Source organism: Myotis daubentonii, chromosome 5, assembly GCF_963259705.1.
Source record: "Myotis daubentonii chromosome 5, mMyoDau2.1, whole genome shotgun sequence".
In the NCBI taxonomy this organism is placed as follows: domain Eukaryota; kingdom Metazoa; phylum Chordata; class Mammalia; order Chiroptera; family Vespertilionidae; genus Myotis; species Myotis daubentonii.
In genome coordinates, this window is record NC_081844.1 from 14,750,185 (window position 1) to 14,772,224 (window position 22,040).

At 44.2% G+C, this 22,040-nt stretch overlaps 1 protein-coding gene across 1 annotated transcript; it reads left to right on the plus strand.

Annotated features, from left to right (window-relative positions):
• The first annotated feature begins 432 nt into the window (after positions 1-432).
• STC1 (stanniocalcin 1) lies at positions 433-13,405 on the plus strand. Its single transcript, XM_059695960.1, has 4 exons — positions 433-793; positions 2,787-2,929; positions 3,616-3,827; positions 10,279-13,405. Exons 1-4 carry the CDS (start codon positions 676-678, stop codon positions 10,547-10,549), a joined length of 744 nt encoding a protein of 247 aa, XP_059551943.1. The 5' UTR covers positions 433-675; the 3' UTR covers positions 10,550-13,405.
• The last annotated feature ends 8,635 nt before the right edge of the window (positions 13,406-22,040 follow it).

The window sequence follows — 22,040 nt, forward strand, 5'->3', positions numbered from 1 at the left end:
TAGAGTAAAACTGTTCTAACGAGATTGAATGAAAATCCAAAGAGAGCACACTCCCCCATCCTGCTCACTCCCCACTCCCCACCCCCAGCTCATTTTTTTAAAAAAGATGGATAGATTTCCACAGCCCCTTGGAGCTGAGATGGCCACATGATTTTCCCTTGGTTCCAGCAATACAAAGTTACCCTTTAATGCCATGAAAATAGCTTTTTCACACGTCTATGCACATACAGTCACACGCACATATGAAGCATTGGCAGCAGGTACTTTTAATTTGCTGGAAAATATTTCTAAGAAGTCAAACAGCTCCAGACCAATGGGCTTGCCCTCGATTGGCTAACCAGACTAGTTGAGGGACCTGATTGGTCCCCGATCCTAAGGACCGATAAGAACGGCTATAAAACCCCTGGGTGCAGCTCTTGGGCCCCCAGTTTGCAAAAGCCAGAGGTGCAAGCAGCAGCGACTGCAGCCACAGCAGCAGCAGCAGCAGCAGCAACAGCAGCAGCAGCGGAAGCGTCAGCGGGAGCAGCATCAGCAGCAACAAAAATATCCTCATCGAATCCTCACCTAGGCTTTCAGTGTATCCAGATCCACATCTTCCCTCGAGCCGGGAGAGGGAAAGAGGAAAGGGGGGGAGGAAAAAAAAAAACCAAAAACTTAGCGGAAACTTCTCAGAGAATGCTCCAAAACTCAGCAGTGCTTCTGGTGCTGGTGATCAGTGCTTCTGCAACCCATGAGGCGGAGCAGAATGATTCTGTGAGCCCCAGGAAACCCCGGGTGGCAGCTCAGAACTCAGGTAAGCGGCAAACCCAGGACCGGTTTCTCCCCCAAAGAGCTGTCCTCATTTGCCTCTCGCTTTTGCAACGGTGTCTGTGCCGGCTGATCTTGATAATAAATGTGCTTCATGCCTGATGGCCCTAAACTGCCAGGGTAATCCAATAGCCTTAGGAAGTGGAGCTCCTTTGTTTAATAAATTGCACGCAACTAACGAAGAAGCTGGGCGCTCTGCTGAGGGTATTTCATTGCATAAGCCTAGCCTGATTGCCTGAAATCTGGCACGTACCCTCTTCGGCGGGGAGGGGGCGGGGAGAGGCTTGAATGTTGGCATGCTTCAAAGCGCTCTCTATACTTCCAGAAGCCAACGCTGATCTTAAGGTGAGACATGATTGGGCTGATGCCCCTCTTTCTTCACCTTTAAGACCCTGTAACTTGACTTCCCCACCCCTTCGGAGAGCACGCCGAAATCTCCCCCTGCAGATTGATTTACGGAGCCATAGCCCTCAAGTCTGACAAATCCCGAGCAGATTCAGAGACAACCCTACACATCCCACCCCCCACACTGCTCCTCCTCTTCCTCCCGGCTCGCTCGCTCTCGGGCTCCATTCAGGCGCCCATGCCGCCCTTGGCCAGCGAGCCCCTGGGAAAGGAGTATTTGTGAAACAGCAGCTGTATCTCCTAGGGAAGGTCTCACTCTAGTCCTGACTCCGGGAGCAGTTCATCCTGTACTAGCTTGGCCTCCAAGGGAAGAGAGTCCTTAGGAAGCCGGCACCGGCACCTCTGCCTTTTGACTTTGCTCGTCTGCCTGGCTCCCCATTCATCGCTGCCTCGCTCCCCCAACTGTCAGCAGAGCTGGGATCGCAGGTGTCCAAATGCTGCAGACGACGCTCCCCTCGCAAGAGCAGGTCCCTGCCGCGAGCAGGCTTTGCCTCACTTCCTTTTGTACTTAGTTGCTATAGAGATGCCGTGATTCACAATTCGAGCTTGCCTAAAACAATAGCAACCCTAATGCATATTAAAACTGCTCAAAGCAAAGTTATAATTTGAACCCGTGAAAATATATAATTAGGGAAATGACTTGTAACATCCCAGAGGCTGCGGGTGGTGGGAGGGGGAGGGGACGCCTAACCGAACCGTGCTTTTGATCTCGGAGGAGAATCCTATGGCATGAAGGCTGCAGATCATTTCTTGCAGAGCTGCCTGCCAGAACACCCCCTTCTGGAGGAGAGAAATTACTTTTATGGGAGATCTTATCCAGAATGTAGAAAGCCTCATGCAAGTTCTTTGCGGTTTTCTTCCAGTCTTGCACAAGGGGTGCCTCGGCCTTTTTATTCCATACCTCTCTCTCCTCTCTCTCTCTCTCTCTTAAAAAAAATGGCTTTTAATATGAGAGACATTGTGCATACCTCTAAGCACTGTCCTGTGGTGGGGGTGGGGGTGAAACATGGACGGCTCAAATTCCCATCTGCCCGTATGAAGGTAAGTTAAAAGCCCTAATTCGGAAGGGACTCCTGGCAAATTCTTCTCCGCCATTTAGACTAAAATTCCATCCTTATTACTCTGGAGTGCATCTTCGGGAGCCAAATGGACTCCCTGGCCCTTGCACCTCCTAACCCTGACCACCAGCCACGGCTTTGCCTCTCCTACTTGCAGGCTCTAAGTGATGCCCGTTGGCTCTGCAGAGCTGTTTCAAGCATCATGCATCCCACGGACTCCAACCTTCCTCTCCAGCCCCCCAAACTGTGGCAATGGTGAGGCTGGAGCATGTGGCCCAGAGGGAAAACACATCCCCTCTCCTTCAAGTGCCCTGGCTCTTATAAGCCGAAGGGATCCACCTGGCCCCTCCCTTTCTCACCACCCACCCCTCTCAGTGAGTCTATCTACTGGCCCATCACAGACACCTACTGTAAGTTCTTCCGACCCCATGTCCTTGAATGTTTCCACCACACCAACTTGACCCATTGGAACCGCCCTCTCGTCTGACTCAGATTGGACGGGCTTGTCTTTTTCAGCTGAAGTGGTTCGCTGCCTCAACAGTGCTCTGCAGGTTGGCTGTGGGGCTTTTGCATGCCTGGAAAACTCCACCTGTGACACAGATGGGATGTATGACATCTGTAAATCCTTCTTGTACAGCGCTGCTAAATTTGACACTCAGGTAATAAGACCTTGACCCCTTACTCCCCCTGGCTGCTTGTCTTTAACAGTGTGTTAGACTATTGTGCTTAGGAACCAGTCTTGTAGGGAACCAGCTCTCCTTCCTAGACTCCCCACTCTAAATGCTCATCGTCGATGTGTTAGTACACACACACACACACACACACACACACACACACACACACACATTTTTGGCCTGGATATAGGTTCTATAGAAGACATTCCCCACCCACTCTTAAGGCACGATTGTAACATGCTGACAGAGGCTGTCTTATAAGGCGGGGTGCTTTATCAAGAGGAAATAAAAATATTCTTCTAACAAATAAGTTCTTCTCACTGTATGGTCTAGCATACTAACTACTAGTTTGTAGTTTGAGTTATCAAAGTATCAATCCCAAGTATCCAAAGCCATGTTGTGGCTATTTTTAAGCTGCAGGGTGGTAGTTTATAGTTCCTCTCTTTTTTTCCCCTCTTGTCTCATTTTATTTCCATGGAGCTCCGTTTTCAAGGTAGTCTCAGAGAGTAGGGACATTTTTTATCCTGGCCACGCACACAGTTTTCTCATTGCAAGGACATGCAGATGGCACAGGACAGTGCCAGGTGCCCCCTAAGTTCCACACATTGTAGGCCCCGTCCTCTCTTGTCAGCTCGAGCTAAAGGTTTTCCTCCGACCCCTTTCCCTGGCAGGGAAAAGCATTTGTCAAGGAGAGCTTGAAGTGCATCGCCAACGGGGTCACCGCCAAGGTCTTCCTCGCCATTCGGAGGTGCTCCACTTTCCAGAGGATGATTGCTGAGGTGCAGGAGGAGTGCTACAGCAAGCTGAACGTGTGCAGCATCGCCAAGCGGAACCCCGAAGCCATCACAGAAGTCGTGCAGCTCCCCAACCACTTCTCCAACAGGTACAAAACGAGTCTACTTTTTTTGCAATTAGGGTGGAAGAGGGAGTGGTTGGCTGGCAGAGCCAGACACAGAAGGGGGTTTAAATTGCCACAGTCATGCTCTTATTTTAGCTTGCAGTCTTCCCAGCTTTTGCAGGAAAAATGTGTTTGCGATTGGTTGTGACAGCTTAAGCAGGCTGGATTTTTTTTTTTTCTTTACTGTTATAGGAAAAGTCTTTCCATGTAGCTAATGGAAGGCTTCATTTTCAGCAACCCTAGGTATATTTTCATGGTCAGTTTCTTGCCATAAGCCTGAAGGGAATGATGAAGTTTATGAAAACCAGCTTTTGAGACATCAAATTTGGCTGAATGACTATGCACAGCACAATTAGCCGTTATAAAAACTCTGGTCAAATGTCATAATGCAGTCCTTTAAGCCTGCATGCATTCTGAGTGAGCCCCACGCCCAATCAGATATTTCACTAGGTAGCCGAGAGCAAGCCATCTCACTTCACCGGGACTGACATTTCCTTTGTGAAAAGTGAAGTGGCTAATCTAGATGATTCCCACGTTCCCTTCCAGGCCACTGTTATCCCGTTCCTCTAGTCCTAGATTTCCTGGAATGATGTCCCGGTGACTCCCCAGATTACATTCTCACCTTATGTGGCCCAAAGCCACTGAGCTGGTAATGCCTAAGCAGCATGCTTTTCTGTGCCCCTGGCTCAGTCTTCACCAACTAGTACCGAACACCTAACACATGAGGGGGATTGACATCCTCACTTCATGGCCTAGAACGTTCCCAGCAAGACCTGGGCTTCCTCAGGCGTGATCAAGTTAAGAGAGACACTGGCAGGGCTGGCATGGAGGGATGGTCAAGTTCAGTCTACTGCGATGCCGCGTTGGACTAAAACTTAACTCCCAATCCTGAAGTGCTATGATTCTTTGTCTCTCCAAACAAATCCTTACATATTCACAAAGATCAGTCCTATGCATGTCACTCTGACTATCTGGGAGCTAATGCGGACTTAACCTGATTAGTTTCCCAGCCAGGGGCTGCCACCCTTCCTCAGACAGTGGCAACAGCCTACTCCTCTGGGGTTTCCCAGAGATTCAGGCACGTTCGTAAGGGCAACTGGGAGGTGAGGAAAGGAGCTCCTTCATCGGGAAAGGTTAAGCCCCCTGACATTAAAACTTTGTAAAATTTCCGATTCACTCTTAACTGCAGGTCAGTGCTCTTCAGAACCTGGTGTCGATTAATAAACATCCTTTGTTTGGTCCTTGAAAGCCACTGTGCCATGGGTCCTCACTGATTTCCTCAAGACAGGAAAAGCATATCCAGCATTGATCTCAAATGGCCTGTCTCTTTATATTGACTTCGGTCTTAAAATTCTCATAGGAAGATTCTTATTACATCTGGGGGGGTGGGGGGGGGCAGGGAAGAACCTGGCTAATTGCTGGAGACACCCTTCACCAGAGGGAAGAGAAATAAAGAGTGCTTAGTCTGACCTGGGGCTAGGGATAAAGGATGCTGTTTGTGTAGTAGCTGAGGGGTAGGAGTATGTTAGCAAAGCCATTATTATATATGTTGATCTTTAAGGACCTGATGACAATTCATGATCTATAATGTGGCATGTAACCAATTTGAGGCAATGCTAATCTATTTTAAGTGAGCATTGCCCTCCATGATGAAGGGAGAGGTCTATGGAAAGGAGGCACAGATTCTAGACGGGTGATCCTGACTATCTCAGAAGAGACCAGTAATCGTTTTAATCGGGCCATTATTAGTTTCATTTAGTGCCTCATCTCACCACCCTTAGAAAATGGTCACATCTCTTTCTTTAATCTTAGGGGAATCGCAGGTATTAGGAACGGGGGGGTGAGGGATGGCCACCTCTGAAAGATCAGAACCTTCCATGCAACTCTTACCTTTCTCCAATTATTTCACTTCAACTGGCTAACATTATTCCTGCTGAGAACTGTAGAGATTTCCGGTTCCATTCTGGGCTTGATTTGCTCTATTTAAGCTCCTCACTCTCCTGAAACATCCTGCTTTCCCAGCCTCTGTCCCACCATAGCTACACGCTAACTTATGCCAACTGGCACAGAATTGTGAAAGGAAGTAGTTACAGGTTCATTCCACCTTCCTGTGACTTATCTAGCCTGAGATTTGGGCCTGGGAGAATCCAAAAGCCTGTGACCAGACCAGGAGCCAGAACAAGGAAGTTTTCCATGAGAGAAATGCACTCGAAGAGAAAGGATAGCTGGAGTGCCCCCCTGGCTCAATTTGCAATCATGAGAGAAGCAAGCAAAACTGATTGGCAGGTTGGGCAGTGTGAGGCTGGGGAAGGAACTAGACCAGTCCACATCCAGAGTGGGAAAACGGGCGACACTTCCAGCTCTCTAGGGCATGCATAGGGAACAGGAAACAGAAGAATAATATTGATCAAGGGAAACAAAGGACTATTTATAAACCCTCACACAGAGCGTTCCTAGGCAGTATGTGTGTATTTGGGTAAGCGTGGCTGAAACAGTAGCTATGGAGAATATCTGATCTTATTCTTTACGAAGGAAAAAAAAGTTAGTGATGGAATTTTTAAAGTAGGAAGGAAGAAACTTGCTTTAAAAAGTCATTCTAGGCTGCATGATCCAAACATTTAGCCCATCAAGTCTTTGTTGTAGATCCCCGCCACACCATAAAGGTGAAGAAAAAAATCTTGATTCATTCTAACTCTTCCTGCAAAGGATGGGACTTAGACAGAACTGTACTGTTTCTATTAAATTGAGAAGGAAATACATATCAAATCACTAGAAATATTGCATGTCACAGCTGACAATGACCATAGAAATTATCTAGACTTACTGCCTCGTTTTACTGATTAAAGCACAGAGGCCCAGAGAGGGGAGTGACCTGCTGAAGGTCACACAGCTGGTAAATGACAAAGTTGGGCCTAGAACTCACATGGCCTTGAGCCAAGCTATTTGATTTCTGCTTCAAAAATGGCAGCCAGTAAGGCCTGCAGAATACATCCACCATCCAGAAATAGACTACCAAGCAGAATTGAATAAATGTGCCTCAGGGTGATCAACAATTAGATTTGTGTGCATTCTCTCCTCAAAGAGAAGACACATCTTACTTGATACAAGGTGGTGCTCAGTAAATATGTGACAGTTACTAAGGCAACTTTTCCTGGAGACACAATCTCTTCAATAATCTCACTTAGTGGCTATAGATTGGAAAGTTCTATCTCATTAACTCACATAGTCCCAGAGTTCAATGCTATATTCCAGCCCCAAATGGAGATGGCCAGGATTCACCTGCCGCTCACTCTGGCAAATGGAGAGCCTGACAGATTTTCCACACTTGGAGAAGCTGCTATTGAAGCCATGAGCATCATGTTCCAAGGAGCCCTCTTAGCCTGCCCTTGTTGAGCTAAAAAGGTCCAAGAGAGAAGCTAAGGGTAGATTTGGAGGGAGTCACTAAAAGCAACCAGGCTGGCAAGGGCCATCATCAAGAAATACCAAGCGCAGATGAGACATCTGTGCTAGCAGAGGAAGCAACAGTAAAGGCAAGAGCAGGAGAAGGAGAGTGGGTTTGACAAAGTGGGGCCAGGGCCTCCAATAGGCAAGGCCAGCTACAGAAGCTGTGTTTTCTAACTGGTGTTAGAATTTTTCAGCCAAACAAGACTTTCAATGTTGATCTAAGCAAAGACCATCTTCTACAGCTCATTTGGGAGGTCATTTGGTGTGAATCGTTCTTTCTAGAAGTGAAAGGGGAACTTCTAAGTTATCAAGTCCTTATTTGGGGGACAGGGGAGTAAGAATCAGAAACCTCATTCTCTATAATCTAATCACCCTGTGAACTCGACACAGAGATCCAGGGGACCCATGAGCTAGCAGAACCCACAAGTAAAGAGATGGCTAGGGACCTACGTGGTTATGTGGACTTCTGAAGCTATTGCTACAAAGTAGATTATTCTCAGTTTTTCCAAAACCATTTTTCTCCCCACTTCCCCATCCAAGTGAGCTCTGCTTTGACTCATGCGCTTTATCATTCCAAAGGGTAGAAAATGTGTTTCTGTGCCAGAGAATCCCAATTTTAACAACAGCTGGATCTAATCCAGCCTCCTGTGTGGGGTGGGGCCAGGACTGTGTCTGAAACCCAGACAGGACACTTCTCTTTTGGTCCCCAAATTCATTCTGCTCACTCACAGAAGGGTGACCGCTTTGCTTCATTACCCACATTCCACCCTATTTACTGTACATCCTTGAAAGGACCTCTCTGGGGGTTAAGTTATTCTGGAAAGATGTTTGATCCTGTGCTCTGTGAGGTGAGTTAAAAATAAACAGGTTTCTTTTCACGGATGATCTTGTGGCCCCAGTGATGCTCAGGTTCCTCTGAGGAAAGGGTCTCCCCACATCAATACTTCAGATCACGGCCATCAGGACAGTCTCTTATTAGTAAACACAGAGCTAATGGGTTTTGACAACTGTCACCACCTCAACATGGAGCAAACGTATCCCAACTCAAATTTGAAAATAACTGAACTGTCTTCCCAAAGAACAGGGTAAATAATTTATATGTTGTAAATATCAGAGAGTTTAATCCTTTCTGAGCCATAATATTTAGCTGCAGTGTTTGGGATGCTTAAAGGACTTGCACCAAAGATGAAGTTAATCTATACCAAGCACAAGCCTGGGTAAAACTTTCCAGACCTACAGATAATTTTTCTTGTGGGAATCATGACTTATGGGAGAGAATTATATTTTTAAACCTCTGTTTCCTCTGTGGCCACAAAATTAAACCAACAAATCAACAGTGAATGGGCAATATTGCCTTAGGATACTGGCACATGAGGAGTATAAAGAAAAGAACAAAACCCCTGCCTTCAATAAGGTTAGAGTCTACCCAGGAAAACAAAACTACCATATGCTGACCTGTGTGATGCTAACCAAATATCTATAAAATGTCAAAAAAAGGAAGAGGCCAGCTAAGGCTAGACCAGTGAGAGAAGGTTTCCTGGGATTAGTGAAGCATGAACCACTGAAGACCACTAATCTTTCCATGTAAATAGTCTCCTTGCCTGGAATTTGGCCCTCTCACTACAGTATACCTTTGGAGAACAAGGACACTGAAGACAGGAGGTTCCTTTAAAGATAGAAGTTTATACAGCAGGAAGGCCGGGGAGGGTGGGGGGGCAGGAGGGGGGTGGGTAAGAGATCAACCAAAGGACTTGTATGCATGCCTATAAGCATAACCAATGGACATAAGACATTGCGGGGTAGGGGAGGCCAGGGTATTGTCAAGGGCGGGGGGGAAAAAAGGAAACATATGCAATACTCTTTGTAATACTTTAAGCAATAAATAAAATAAAATAAAATAAAATAAAATAAAATAAAATAAAATAAGATAGTTTAGTCTGAATATGTATTCATATGCCCATACACCACCAAGAAAAAGGAAAATAGCAAAGAGGCATCAAAATAACTGCAAATTTATGTGCAGTCTATTTTTTTATTTCCTTTTTAGTTTTATTTTTATTGAATTTATTGGGGTGACATTAGATGATAAAATTATAGAGTTTTCAGGTGTACAATTCTATAACAATTCATCTGTACCTTGTATTGTGTGTTTACCACCCCAAGTCAAGTCTCCTTCCATCACCTTTTTTCCCTCCCATACTCTTCTACCTTCCCACACACCCCATCCCCTGTGGTAATTACCATGCTGCTGTCTGTGTATATGAGTTTTTTTGGTTTTCTCCTTAATCCCTTCACCTTCATGACAGCTTTGATGGACCTGAAGAGTACGTATTATGCTAAGCAAAATGAGCCAGTCAGAGAAAGACAAGTATCATATGATTTCACTCATATGTGGAATCTAAAGAACAAAATAAACTAACAAGCAAAGTAGAAACAGACTCACAGATAGAGAACAGACTGAAAGCTGTCAGATGGAGGGGTGTTGTGGGGCTGGGTGAAAAAGGTGAAGGATGCGCAATGACTATTAATATGTGTCGAGTGTTGGCTTACCTCCTGATATTTGTTGAAGTCCTGCTTCTACCATAAACCCAGTGTGTGACTTTGGACAAGTCACTTCAGCTGTCCCACCTTAGTTTCTTCTCTGTAAAATGAGATGATTAAATAGTCACTAAATGATCTTGACAACCCCATCTAGCTCTATAATTATTTCTCAAACTTTTACACATTGTCGTCAGCCTACTATCCAAAGTAAACTCCCTGAGCTCTAAACTTGAAGATAGACCTGTCTTGCATTGTGTTGTAAATCCAGGAAGCACTCAAACTAATAAGACACTGCACAAAGATTAGAGGCCAAGGTGACGATCAGCTGGTAAACTATTTGGGTTCACATGGCCTGGCCATTTGGGATGGGTGTTGGCTGGAACCCCGATGAAAGCCAGTTTGCCTTGTTCTCACTGAATGACCATTTCCTGCATTCTCTTTCCCAATGCAGATACTATAACAGACTTGTCCGAAGCCTACTGGAATGTGATGGAGACACTGTTAGCACAATCAGAGACAGCCTGATGGAGAAAATTGGGCCCAACATGGCCAGCCTCTTTCACATCCTGCAGACGGATCACTGTGCCCAAACACACCCACGAGCTGACTTCAACAGGAGGCGCACCAATGAGCCACAGAAGCTGAAAGTCCTCCTCAGGAACCTCCGAGGTGAGGTGACCTCTCCCTCCCACATCAAACGCACCTCGCCAGAGAGTGCATGACCAGGGAGTGGTGTTCACAACCTCACCAAACTAGTGTCATTTAAGGGTGTTCACACACCAACTTTGAGTGTACTGTGCCTGGTTTGATTTTTTTAAGTAGTTCCTATTTTCTAGCCCCCTTAAAGAAAAATTGCATGAAACTAGGCTTCTGTAACCAATATCCCAACATTCCTCGATGGCAGCATTCCCACCAGCAGAATATGTGTGATCTTTCTGCCTCTCCTCAGGAGAAAAAAAACCCTCTTTTATCACTTTCCTCTACCATGTCTTTTCCCAGCTCCCCTCAAAACTACTCTCAAACACAAAACGTTCATGTAATTCCCCTGCCCTTGTAATTTGAAGATGTGGAGCCCTTTAGAATGGTTGCCCCAGTAGAGTTAGCTGATAAGAAGCAACTTAATTTAAATGCATGTCTTAAATGCTCATAAAGATGTTAAATGGAATTCGTGTTATGAATCTGTGCTGGCCATGGACGAATATGAATGTCATGTTTGAATTCTTGATCTCTCATGAGCTAGTGTCTTATGGTCTTGATCCTCCAATGTCTAAGTTCCTTTCCAATACATTTACCAAATTGCTCAAGCCTGGCTCTCCAACCAGGCTTTGAGCCTGCCTCTTCTTGCATCTAATGAAAAACAAAAAGCTAACATCTTTATGTACTGTAACTGCTCAGAGCTTTAAAGTATCTTTAACAATTGTCTTAAAACCAGAGAATCTTAAGGTCTAACTGTGGAATATAAATAGCTGAAAACTAATGTACTGTACATAAATTTCCAGAGGACTCTGCTTAAACAAAGCAGTATATAATAACTTTATTGCATATAGATTTAGTTTTGTAACTTAGCTTTATTTTTCTTTTCCTGGGAATGGAATAACTATCTCACTTCCAGATATCCACATAAATGCTCCTTGTGGCCTTTTTTATAACTAAGGGGGTAGAAGTAGTTTTTGTCAACATCAAAACTTAAGATGGGCCTGTATGAGATAGGAAAAACCAACAGGTTTATCTGAAGGACCCCAGGTAAGATGTTAATCTCCCAGCCCACCTCAACTCAGAGGCTACTCTTGACTTAGACCTATCCTGAAACAGCTCTGTCACATCCAACTGGGAATGACAGGAACCAAAAAGTGCATCCCTTTGGCTTGGACCACTAAGAGTGTGAGAAGGCCTACTATACCTTGGGACGTGGCAGTTCTTTCCTCACCACCTTTCATCAGTGCCTAGTACTCAGGCAAACTGTTGCTGAGGTGGGAGACTTTCCATGAAATCGATCAGGAACGAGTCAATGAGCCTTTGGGTATTCAGTTTGGGGGACTTGGGGCTGAGGGGGTATAAATAACCCTGGGCTGTCCTGTCCAGCCTTAATAGACTCCTCTTACATTTTTGTCCTGTAGCACGCTGCCTGCCAAAGTAGTCCTGGCAGCTGGGCCATCTCTGTAGGATTGCCAATAAATAAATAAATAAATAAATAAATAAATAAATAAATAAATAAATAAGAGAAAGAGAGAGAGCGAAAGAGAGAGAGGGAGGGAAAAAAAGAGCTGGTGGTTGGATCGTTTCTGCCGTGATGTTTACAAGATGGCGGCCACCAAAGCCAAATGATTAACCTATCTATGAACAACAGTAGTTTCTCAGGGTCACTGTCCTTGAACCCAACAGTCCCTCATGAACGTCACTGCCCACCAAAGGTCAATGTTGAGAGAGGAGGAGGGTGGACGGGTAGGACTGTAAGGGCCACTCCAAACTCGCTTAGGTAGAAACTATTGGTGCTTGACTCTCACTAGGCTAAACTCAAGATTTGACCAAATCAAGTGATAAGGATCCTGGTGGGAGGAGGGAGGGAACATCTCCAGAAAAATGAAAAGCAATACAACTTTACCATAAAGCCTTTAAAACCAGTAACGTGCTGCTCAAGGACCAAGAACGATTGCAGCAGACCCAGCAGCAGCAGCACAAGCATTGCTGCCTTTGTCCCCACACAGCCTCTAAGCGTGCTGACATCAGATTGTTAAGAGCATTTTTATACTCAGAACTGCCCTATCCCCAGGTCCCCAAACATATGGACACTGCCTTAGCCTCTTGGAAATCAGGTAGACCGTACTCTAAGTCGACTCTCCCCCTCCCACCCTCCCGTGCCCCCTAACCCCAGGTAACACTGACTTCTCCAAAACAGAAAAGCTCTTAAAGTGTGTGTGTTGTGTCCATTTCGCAAACCCACAAAACCAGGACCCCAATGCGACAAGTAGTATATGAGTATTCCTAGCAAAATTCTCTCTTCAGTCCAGTACATTCTCTTTGTTTGCTGTGACCTCTTCACACCGTGGTACCCACCCCCTTTTCTCCCCACAGTGATATTTATGTATGTATTTATAATACATATATCTACACATCCAGAAAGAAGCAGTTCTCACAATGTTGCTAGTTTTTTGCTTCTCTTTCCCCATCCCAGTCGCCCTAACTTTCCTTGAAACATCCCAAGCTTCATCCTGTGTTTCCTGCAGAGTGATTCGGGCTGACCTAGACCAGTTTGCATGATTCTTCTATTGTGATTTGGTTGCACTTTAGACATTTTTGTGCCATTATATTTGCATTATGTATTTATAATTTAAATGATATTTAGGTTTTCAGCTGAGTACTGGAATAAACAGTGAGCATATCTGGTATATGTCATTATTTATTGTTAAATTACATTTTTAAGCTCCATGTGCATATAAAGGTTATGAAACATATCATGGTAATGACAGATGCAAGTTATTTTATTTGCTTATTTTTATAATTAAAGATGCCATAGCATAATATGAAACCTTTGGTGAATTCCTTCAAAGATAAAAATAATAATAAAGTGTTACGTTTCATTGTTTTTTTTCCCCCAATGTCTTTCATTGTTATTCTTTAAAAACTTCTTGAATGAGACTTTCTGAACACAAAGTTAATGGCTGATTGGTTTCTTAAAATTCACCAATTGACACTAAAATATCAATATGCAAATGAACATAGTTTAAAATCAACATCTTCCGAATTCCCTTAAAATCATTTAGTGGCTCCTATTACCCTCACAGTAAAATTGCAACCCAAATTCTTTACAAGCTCAGAAGAAGCTTATGGTCTGGACACTGCTCAGTGCACCAGCCTCAAGGCTCACCTTTCCTCCCATTTAATGAACTCTATATGCTAGGCGTGCAGTTCTAGAAAAGATTCCCTCCCTCTCCTTCCAGGCCTTTATTGAGGCTGTCCTCGCTTTCTAGAGAGCCTTGGCCTCCACCCTCCACCTAGACTGGAAGCACCTTTGCCTGCTCACCAATGTGTTCCCAGCACTGAAACAGCGCCCAGACTGCAGGATACTCTCAAGACTTTAAAGGAATGATTCAGAAAGAGTTGAAAGAGGGGACCATTGAACCAGTGTGACCAGGGAGGCAGATAGCTCAGTGATGACAAGCAGCCAGCTCCAGGGTCAGACTTCTGGGATTTGAATTCTGGCTCTGCCGCTTATGAACTGCATGATGTCAGATGAGTTATTTAATCTTGAAATACATCAGTTTCTTCCTCTGTAAAATGAGGAGAGTGATAACCATTCAAAAGGTATCAGAAGGAGATAAAATAAGTGAAGTGCTTCCAACATGTCCAATAAGCTATAATGCTCAATACGTGTTAGTTGGCTCTTATCATCACAAGTAGAGAGATGAGAGCAAAAGGAGAGGAACGGGGAAAGTGTTCACACCAGAATGACAGCTAGCTGGGTCTGAAGGATGGTTACAAATGGTTACACAAAAAATGGGAGCCTTCTCTGGTGAGGTTTTTTCAACCAGGGTGTGTTTTTCTAATGAGTGGATTAATTAGTGGATCATAATTGGGTGGATTTCCCCCATATTTAATATTCAAATGGGGACATTTTTCTCAATATCATTCATTCCTAGCTCCAAATTGCATTTCCCCATGTTCAGGTATGCACAGGACAGTTAACAAATACTACAAGAGATATCACTCAGAGGCTAAAAATGTATTGCACTTGCTTTTCTCTGACCAGGCCAAGGGAATGAGTGCATCTATTTCATTAAGACCTTTCATCCTCAACATTCTGCAATAATATCTATTTATGCAGAGAGGTTATATATTACACTATAGAGTGGTGTTTAAGCATGTAGACCTGGGATGTCCATGAACTGAATTCAAATTCTCATTCCTTAACTATCTCTGTGGCCTTGAGCCAAGTGTCTGATATCTTCATACATTAGTGTTTTATTTTACATATGCAAATATGTCCATGAAACAGAGATAAGTAATAGGTCCTATCTACTAGATGGGTGTGAGCATTGAGTTCTATATAAAGCATGTAAAAGTTTCTAGCACATAGCAAGTGCCCCCACTTAGTATTTATTGAGCACTCAATGAATGTAACTATTCCCATTTACATAAATACTATCAGCATCATTTAGATTCTACTCCCATCCCTGACATGGGTCTTGAAGTACGATTTTGGATGAAGGTTTTGGCTCTTTTTCCTTTTGTAAATCACTAAACATTACTTCTTAATCAAGATTTTATGAATTGGAATGATAAAATATTGCAATTTACCAAAAATGAAAAATTATAATATATGAACACCTGCATCCCATCACCAAGCTTAAGAACTAAAAATAGCACAGATAGGAGAGTCTCTGTGTGCACCTCCTGGAACCCATTCACACATTAACAGTCTAAACCAGTGGTTCTCAACCGTGGCTGCACATTAGAATCACCTGGGAATCTTTTTAAAATCCTGATTTCTGGGCCTCATCCTCCGGAAATTGTTTCTTTGTTACTAATGTTGTGGCCCCACCCCATAACAAAGAAACAGAATTTCTGGAGGATGAGGCCCAGAAATCAGGATTTTAAAAAGATTCCCAGGTGATTCTAATGTGCAGCCAAGGTTGAGAACCACTGGTCTAAACTGTTTTGAAAAGTCATAAAGGTAAAGAATTTCTCAAATTATTGAAATACACTTTAAAATTTTTTTTAAAATATATATCAACCTTCAAAAATTTCTATGAGCTTTTCAAAAAACATTATGGAATGGTCTGTGAATCTGTGATATAAGAGAATAAAGAAAGATTGATCACCCTTCCCTTGGAGCCCACAAAAATGCTCTAAGAGCTTTCAGCATAGCTCCTGAATCAGTGCTACTCAGATTTACCCAGCATGCAAATCACCTGGGAATCTCAATGAAATGATTCAGTACCTCTGGTCAACGCCCAAGAGTCTGCACGTCTAGCATGCTCCCAGGTGATGCTGATGCTGATGAAGGATGCTTTGGGTAGCAAGGTTCCAGCTGTTTCAACATGACTAGACCAGTTTCTCAATCCTAGAGACCTTCACAGTGCCACTACAAGAGTGTTGCTAAAGTGCAACCAGGATCATTTCACTTCCTTGCTCTTGTAGCTCCCCACTGCCTAGATTCTAGGCAGAACCTGTGGGTCACGACCCCTTTGGGGGCCGAACGATCCTTTCACAGGGGTCGCCTAAGACCATCGGAAAACGCATATATAATTACATATTGTTTACAGTAGCAACATTACAGTTATGAAGTAGCAACGAAAATAATTTTATGGTTGGGGGTCACCACAACATGAGGAACTGTATTAAAGGGTCGCGGCATTAGGAAGGTTAAGAACCACTGGCCTAGAAGAAAATATCAAACATCCCGACTTCAAATGTAAGCCCCTGAAACGGTGCATCTATCCAGCATGCACCGTTGATTCTGTTAATGTTAACTTCTCATTTTCCCCACAAAGACACCATGACTATTTCTGCCTCATTACCTTCATATGTTATCTTCACACTTATCATTCAGAATATTCTTCTGCCCAACCCCTTTTCTTTCACCAAAGCCTGTATCACCTGGGAAGCCTATCCAACATGGGCTAGCTTATAGCAAATTGCACTGCAGACTGCTTGCAAGGAGAGAGGACTTAGTCATTCCTGTATGCCCAGTCCTTAGCACAAAGCTGTCATGTACTAAGCATTTGTGAATGAAGGGAAAGAAGGAAGGAAGGAAGGGAGGAAGGAAGGAAGGGAGGAAGGAAGGAAGGAAGGAAGGAAGGAAGGAAGGAAGGAAGGAAGGAAGGAAGGAAGGAAGGAAGGAAGGAAACCTTTCCACCATCAACAACTACTCCATAACTTTTCCTCCAGTAGGATGCTGGGGGATGGAGGGTATGTTGCCATGGTGAATAGAGAATCTAACTCCAGGTGCCATTTCAGTATCCTTAAGTCTTCCAGCTTGTAACAAGACCATGTTAACTATATTTCTTTCCATCACTAGCCCTGATAAATCTGTACACTTGCTGTTACTTTCTCCTTGTAACCTGAGAAACAAAAGAGTCATCAACAAACATGTTTAGATATTTGCTAAGTCTGTGTAAGGCATCAGACTAGAGCTGAACCCAGAAGGAATATGACCATCTGCAAAGTAAGCTACTTCATGTTTTCTTGTTTCTTGTATCTTCAGTTATTTGGTAATGTAGTTATTATAATACCCATGAGTTCACTACTTTTTCCCTATACTAAAGCTCCACCATGCATTGCATTCCTTAGGTTCCATTGATTTTTTTTTTTATTTACTTGAAAGAGAGAGAGAGGGGAAGAGAGGGAGAAAAACAATGATTTGTTGTTCCACTTTTTTATGCATTCATTGGTTGATTCTTATATATGCCCTGACTGGGGATCAAACCTACAATCTTGACATTTAGGGACAGTGCTCTAACCAACTGAGCTACCCGGCCAGGGCTGGTCCTTTTATTCTTTTACCCCAGAGAAGAACTTGAGGGCCAGAGTGAATTATTGGCTAAGCCACTCTACTGTAAATTACAAAGAGCAACATACATCACTCCATTTTGCAAAGAACTAATCAAAGCCCAATTATTGAATAAGTATCAATTGAAGACCCATGTGTTATGTTACTGGACACTGTAGCTGGAGGCACCATGCAGCAGGCTAAGTTGAGAACTCATAATTCAAACCCTTGCTCACCAACTAAATGCATTTCTGCTCCCCACTCTGTATTAAGGGATTTGTGGCTTCCAGTTGAGGACAGAATGTGATTCTTAACTCCAGCACAATTAAGTCACAATGCAAGTGTACTCCACTGTAGAAAAACAGATACACTATAGGCCCCAGAAGAGACTATTGGTGGAGAGAAACTAAGATGGCGGCATAGATAAACACCGGGAAATTGCTGCCTCCCACAACAATTGAAAATTACATCAAAAACACAAAACGGACATCATCCAGAACTTCAGGAAGGCTGGCTGAGTGTAAATTCTACAACTAGAAGGAAAGAAAAGCACACTGAGAGCCAGAGGAGCTGCGGAGGTGGAGTGCAGAGGTACGGGGGCCCGCGCGTGCAGAAAGGGTCTGGCACCTGAGGACGCGGCTGTCTTTTTGAATCCCGAGGGAGACACAAGTTCCCGACGGCTCTGAAATCCAGTTCCGGGAAGTCTCTGGGAACCCAGAACTCATACGGGGAGAAACTGGTCTGTCTGGCAGCGGGCGAGCTTGAGGGCGGCTTTCCCTCAGAGGTGCTTGCAGCCGTTACCGGGACACTGGGACTCGCGACTCCTTAGGGCGGGGCTGAGGCTCCCCCATAGCTGCTTCCTCCCCCCTTTGATTCCTTGAGACCCCGCCCCACCCAGGCTTTGGCAGAGGCTTTTGCATATGAATGCCCCGGCCATTTGCAACCTGTAATTACCTAACTGCAGCCGGGCCAGATAGACCCAGAGCTTCCAAGAGAAGGCCCCACAGCAGCTTGCATTGCTACACAGCTGAGCAGCATCAGGGCACTTCCAAACTCCAAAAAAAGGAAGGGGAATCTGCAGTTCTCTTCGTAGTTCCTGCTGTGTAACCTCAGGCAGAGGCTAAATTAGCACATCCTTAGATCCAAGAGCCACTGTACCCAGTGGTCAGAGGGGGACCATCCAGATCACAACTCCTCAGATCCATAAGGGACACACTCAGGGGGCAGTCTCAGTGAGCACCAAAGCCCCACTGAAGCAAGTCTTGCCCCAGAAGGGTGTCTCCAGCACAGAAGTTCTCCCACTGCAGACACAGCTGATTCTCACTGCCAATTGGCCTGGAGGTCAATTCCTCCCAGTGATCCTACAACAACCAAGGCATAGCTACAACAAGACTGTGCACAAAGCCCACAAGGGGGTGCACCAAGAGTGTCCACCTCAGGTAACTGGGGAGGCTGAGCCACTGGGCCCTACAGGACACCTAGCACACAAAGCCACTCTATCAACACAGGGAAGCAGCCAAAATGCAGAGACAAAGAAACAGGTCACAAATGGCAGAAATGGAGGAAAGCAAACGACTGGATATAGAGTTCAAGGCCACGTTTATAAGGTTTTTCAAGAATTTTATGGAAACCGCCAATAAATTTAATGAGTCCCTCAATAAGTATAGTGAGACCATGGAGGACATGAAAAAGGACCAACTAGAAATTAAGCATACACTGACTGAAATAAAGAATAATTTACAGAGATCCAACAGCAGACAAGAGGATCCCAAGAATCAAGTCAAAGATTTGAAATACAAAGAAACAAAAAATACCCAACCGAAAAAGAAAAAAGAAAAGAGATTCCAAAAATATGAAGATAGTGTAAGGAGCCTCTGGGACAACTTCAAGCGTACCAACATCAGAATTATAGGGGTACCAGAAGAAGAGAGAGGGCAAGATATTGAAAACCTATTTGAAGAAATAATGACAGAAAACTTCCCCTACCTGGTGAAAGAAATAGGCTTACAAGTCCAGGAAGCGCAGAGAACCCCAAACAAAAGGAATCCAAAGAGGACCACACCAAGACACATCATAATTAAAATGCCAAGAGCAAAAGACAAAGAGAGAATCTTAAAAGCAGCAAGAGAAAGACAGTCAGTTACCTACAAGGGAGTACCCATACGACTGTCAGCTGATTTCTCAACAGAAACCATGCAGGCCAGAAGAGAGTGGCAAGAAATATTCAAAGTGATGAATAGCAAGAACCTGCAACCAAGATTACTTTATCCAGCAAAGCTATCATTCAGAATAGAAGGTCAGATAAAGAGCTTCACGGATAAGAAAAAGCTAAAGGAGTTCATCACCACCAAACCAGCATTATATGAAATGCTGAAAGGGATTCTTTAAGAAGAGGAAGAAGAAAAAGGAACTCCTACCATTTGCCACAGCATGGATGGAACTGGAGAGCGGATAAATACCACATGATCTCACTCATTTGTGGAATATAATGAACAACATAAACTGATGAACAAGGACTGATCCAGAGACGGAGAGGCATTGATTGGACTGTCGGGCTTTGGAGGGAGGGTAGGGGAGGGTGGGGGTAAGGGGGAAAGATCAACCAAAGGACTTTCATGCAGGCATATAGGCCTAACCAATGGACACGGACAATGGGGGGGGGGTGAGGGCATGAGCGGGGGGGGGGGGGGGGGTAGAGGGTAACGTGGGGACAAGGATACATATGTAATATCTTAATCAATAAAAAATATATTAATAAAAAAATAAATAAATAAATTTTAAAAAAAGAGACTATTGGTGATTCCAGCATTTGGTCAAAATCTTGGAACCAATTCTAATGACAGCCTACTCACCCATTTTGGGATTTCTTGAAAGTACAGTCACTGCAGGCCATGGCTCACTCCCTCCACACTGCCTGAGCTCCTCTCCACTCCATCCCCCATCCATTAGAAGACTGTTAGGATGAATTATTTGGAAATCTTGCAGCTTGCTAATCTCTTCATGCCTTATATCCTGGTCATCAAAAGTCACTACTCAAGATCTAAGCCTCTCTAACATTGAGCCCCTCCTGCCCACAAACTCTCATAGTGCGTTGCTTTATGTCCCGTCCTGTGTCAACCTCCTACTGTTCTCCTTCTTTCAAACTCTGCCCATTCCAGGGTAAATACAGCCTACTGTATCTTCACCCTCTCTTTCACTGTCACCTTCAGTTTCCTGTCTTAATTGAGCTCTAGCTCCTCAGAGAACATTGTCCCCTGCAATCTTCCCAAATGGTTGCTACCTTTTCCAAATTTCAAGTTGGTGAGTGGGATTCACATGCTTCTTTCTCCCATTGCTGCTCCAGACAATGATTCTGCCACTGTTCTATAAATCTTCTAACCAACTGAGGCTTAAGCTAATATGATCTGAATGTTTTGGTTTCTCTCCCCTCCCCCATAAAACATTTATAGGCTAAAATATTAATTCCTAAAGTGATGGAATCAGGAGGTAGCACCTTTGAGAGGTGATTAGGTCATGAGGGTGGAGCCCTCATGAATGGGATTAGTGTCCTTATAAGAGAGATTCCAGTTTCCCCACCCCTTCCACTATATGAGCACCCAGTGAGAAGATGGCCAGCTATGAACCAGAAAATGGCCCTTTACCAGACACCAAGTCTGCCAGCAGCCTTCCAGCCTCCAGAACTGTGAGAAATAAATTTCTTTTGTCTATAAGCCACCCAGTCTTTGGTATTCTGTTATAGCCCCCGCTAAGGGATTAAGACAAAGACCATCTGGCTATACCAGTTTCCTCCTATCTTTAGCGCTGTTGTCTAGCCCCAAATTACCTTGGAATGATATGGACAGGCATTGCCTCTCATTTATCGATGCTGTTGGTAACAGACTCATGGCTTCCCTTATCCTCTCAAGTCATATCATCAGTCTGGATAAATTAAACATTCATGGGGATGCTTCATCCCGGTCTCAAACTCTTACTCCTTCCTCAGACCCACCGGATATGCACACCTTGGAATCAGCACATCACAATAGTATGGCTTTGCATGGATTACTTTGACTTGTCATTATCTATATCAGACCAGTTAAATATGTCAAATATTATCCTTTTCTGAAACTGGTATAATTCTGAAATCTTATATCCAAAATTTCTTCCAACTGCAACACCCTTTCTCTTGCAGCTCTTGGATTCATTCATTTGTACTACACCAGTTCTTTAACCTTACTCCAGCCTCCATGCCCTTGACCCTTCTACATTCTTTTGATCTTTTTTTAAAAAGCGTTTATTTCATTATTTTTGGAGAGAGAGAAAGCGGGGCAGAGAAAGAGACAGGGACAGAGATAGACCTGCAACCTTGGCATAACAGGATGACACTCTAACCCACTGAGCTACCCAGCCAGGGACCTCCTGATCTTTCAAATCCTTCCTATCATTATTCTCTCCCTGCCTAGCCTTGAACCCATGGTTAATCACTTCAACTCTGCAATCGCATTGCCCTCAAATAGCTTGCCCCATCAATCTTCTGTCACATTCAACTGGAAAAATCCCACCCCTGGAGTCTGCCTTCTCAGCTAGAGAAAAAAATGTCATAAGGCCATACACAAATTAGGTGTCACATAAAATCTGGCAGCTTCAAGCCCAACAGGACCCTCAGTGCTGCCTGGAATTCTTCTTATCCATCCCTGTTCAGCTCCCTTTTCCACTCACCATAGCAATAATTAGAATCTTCTTCA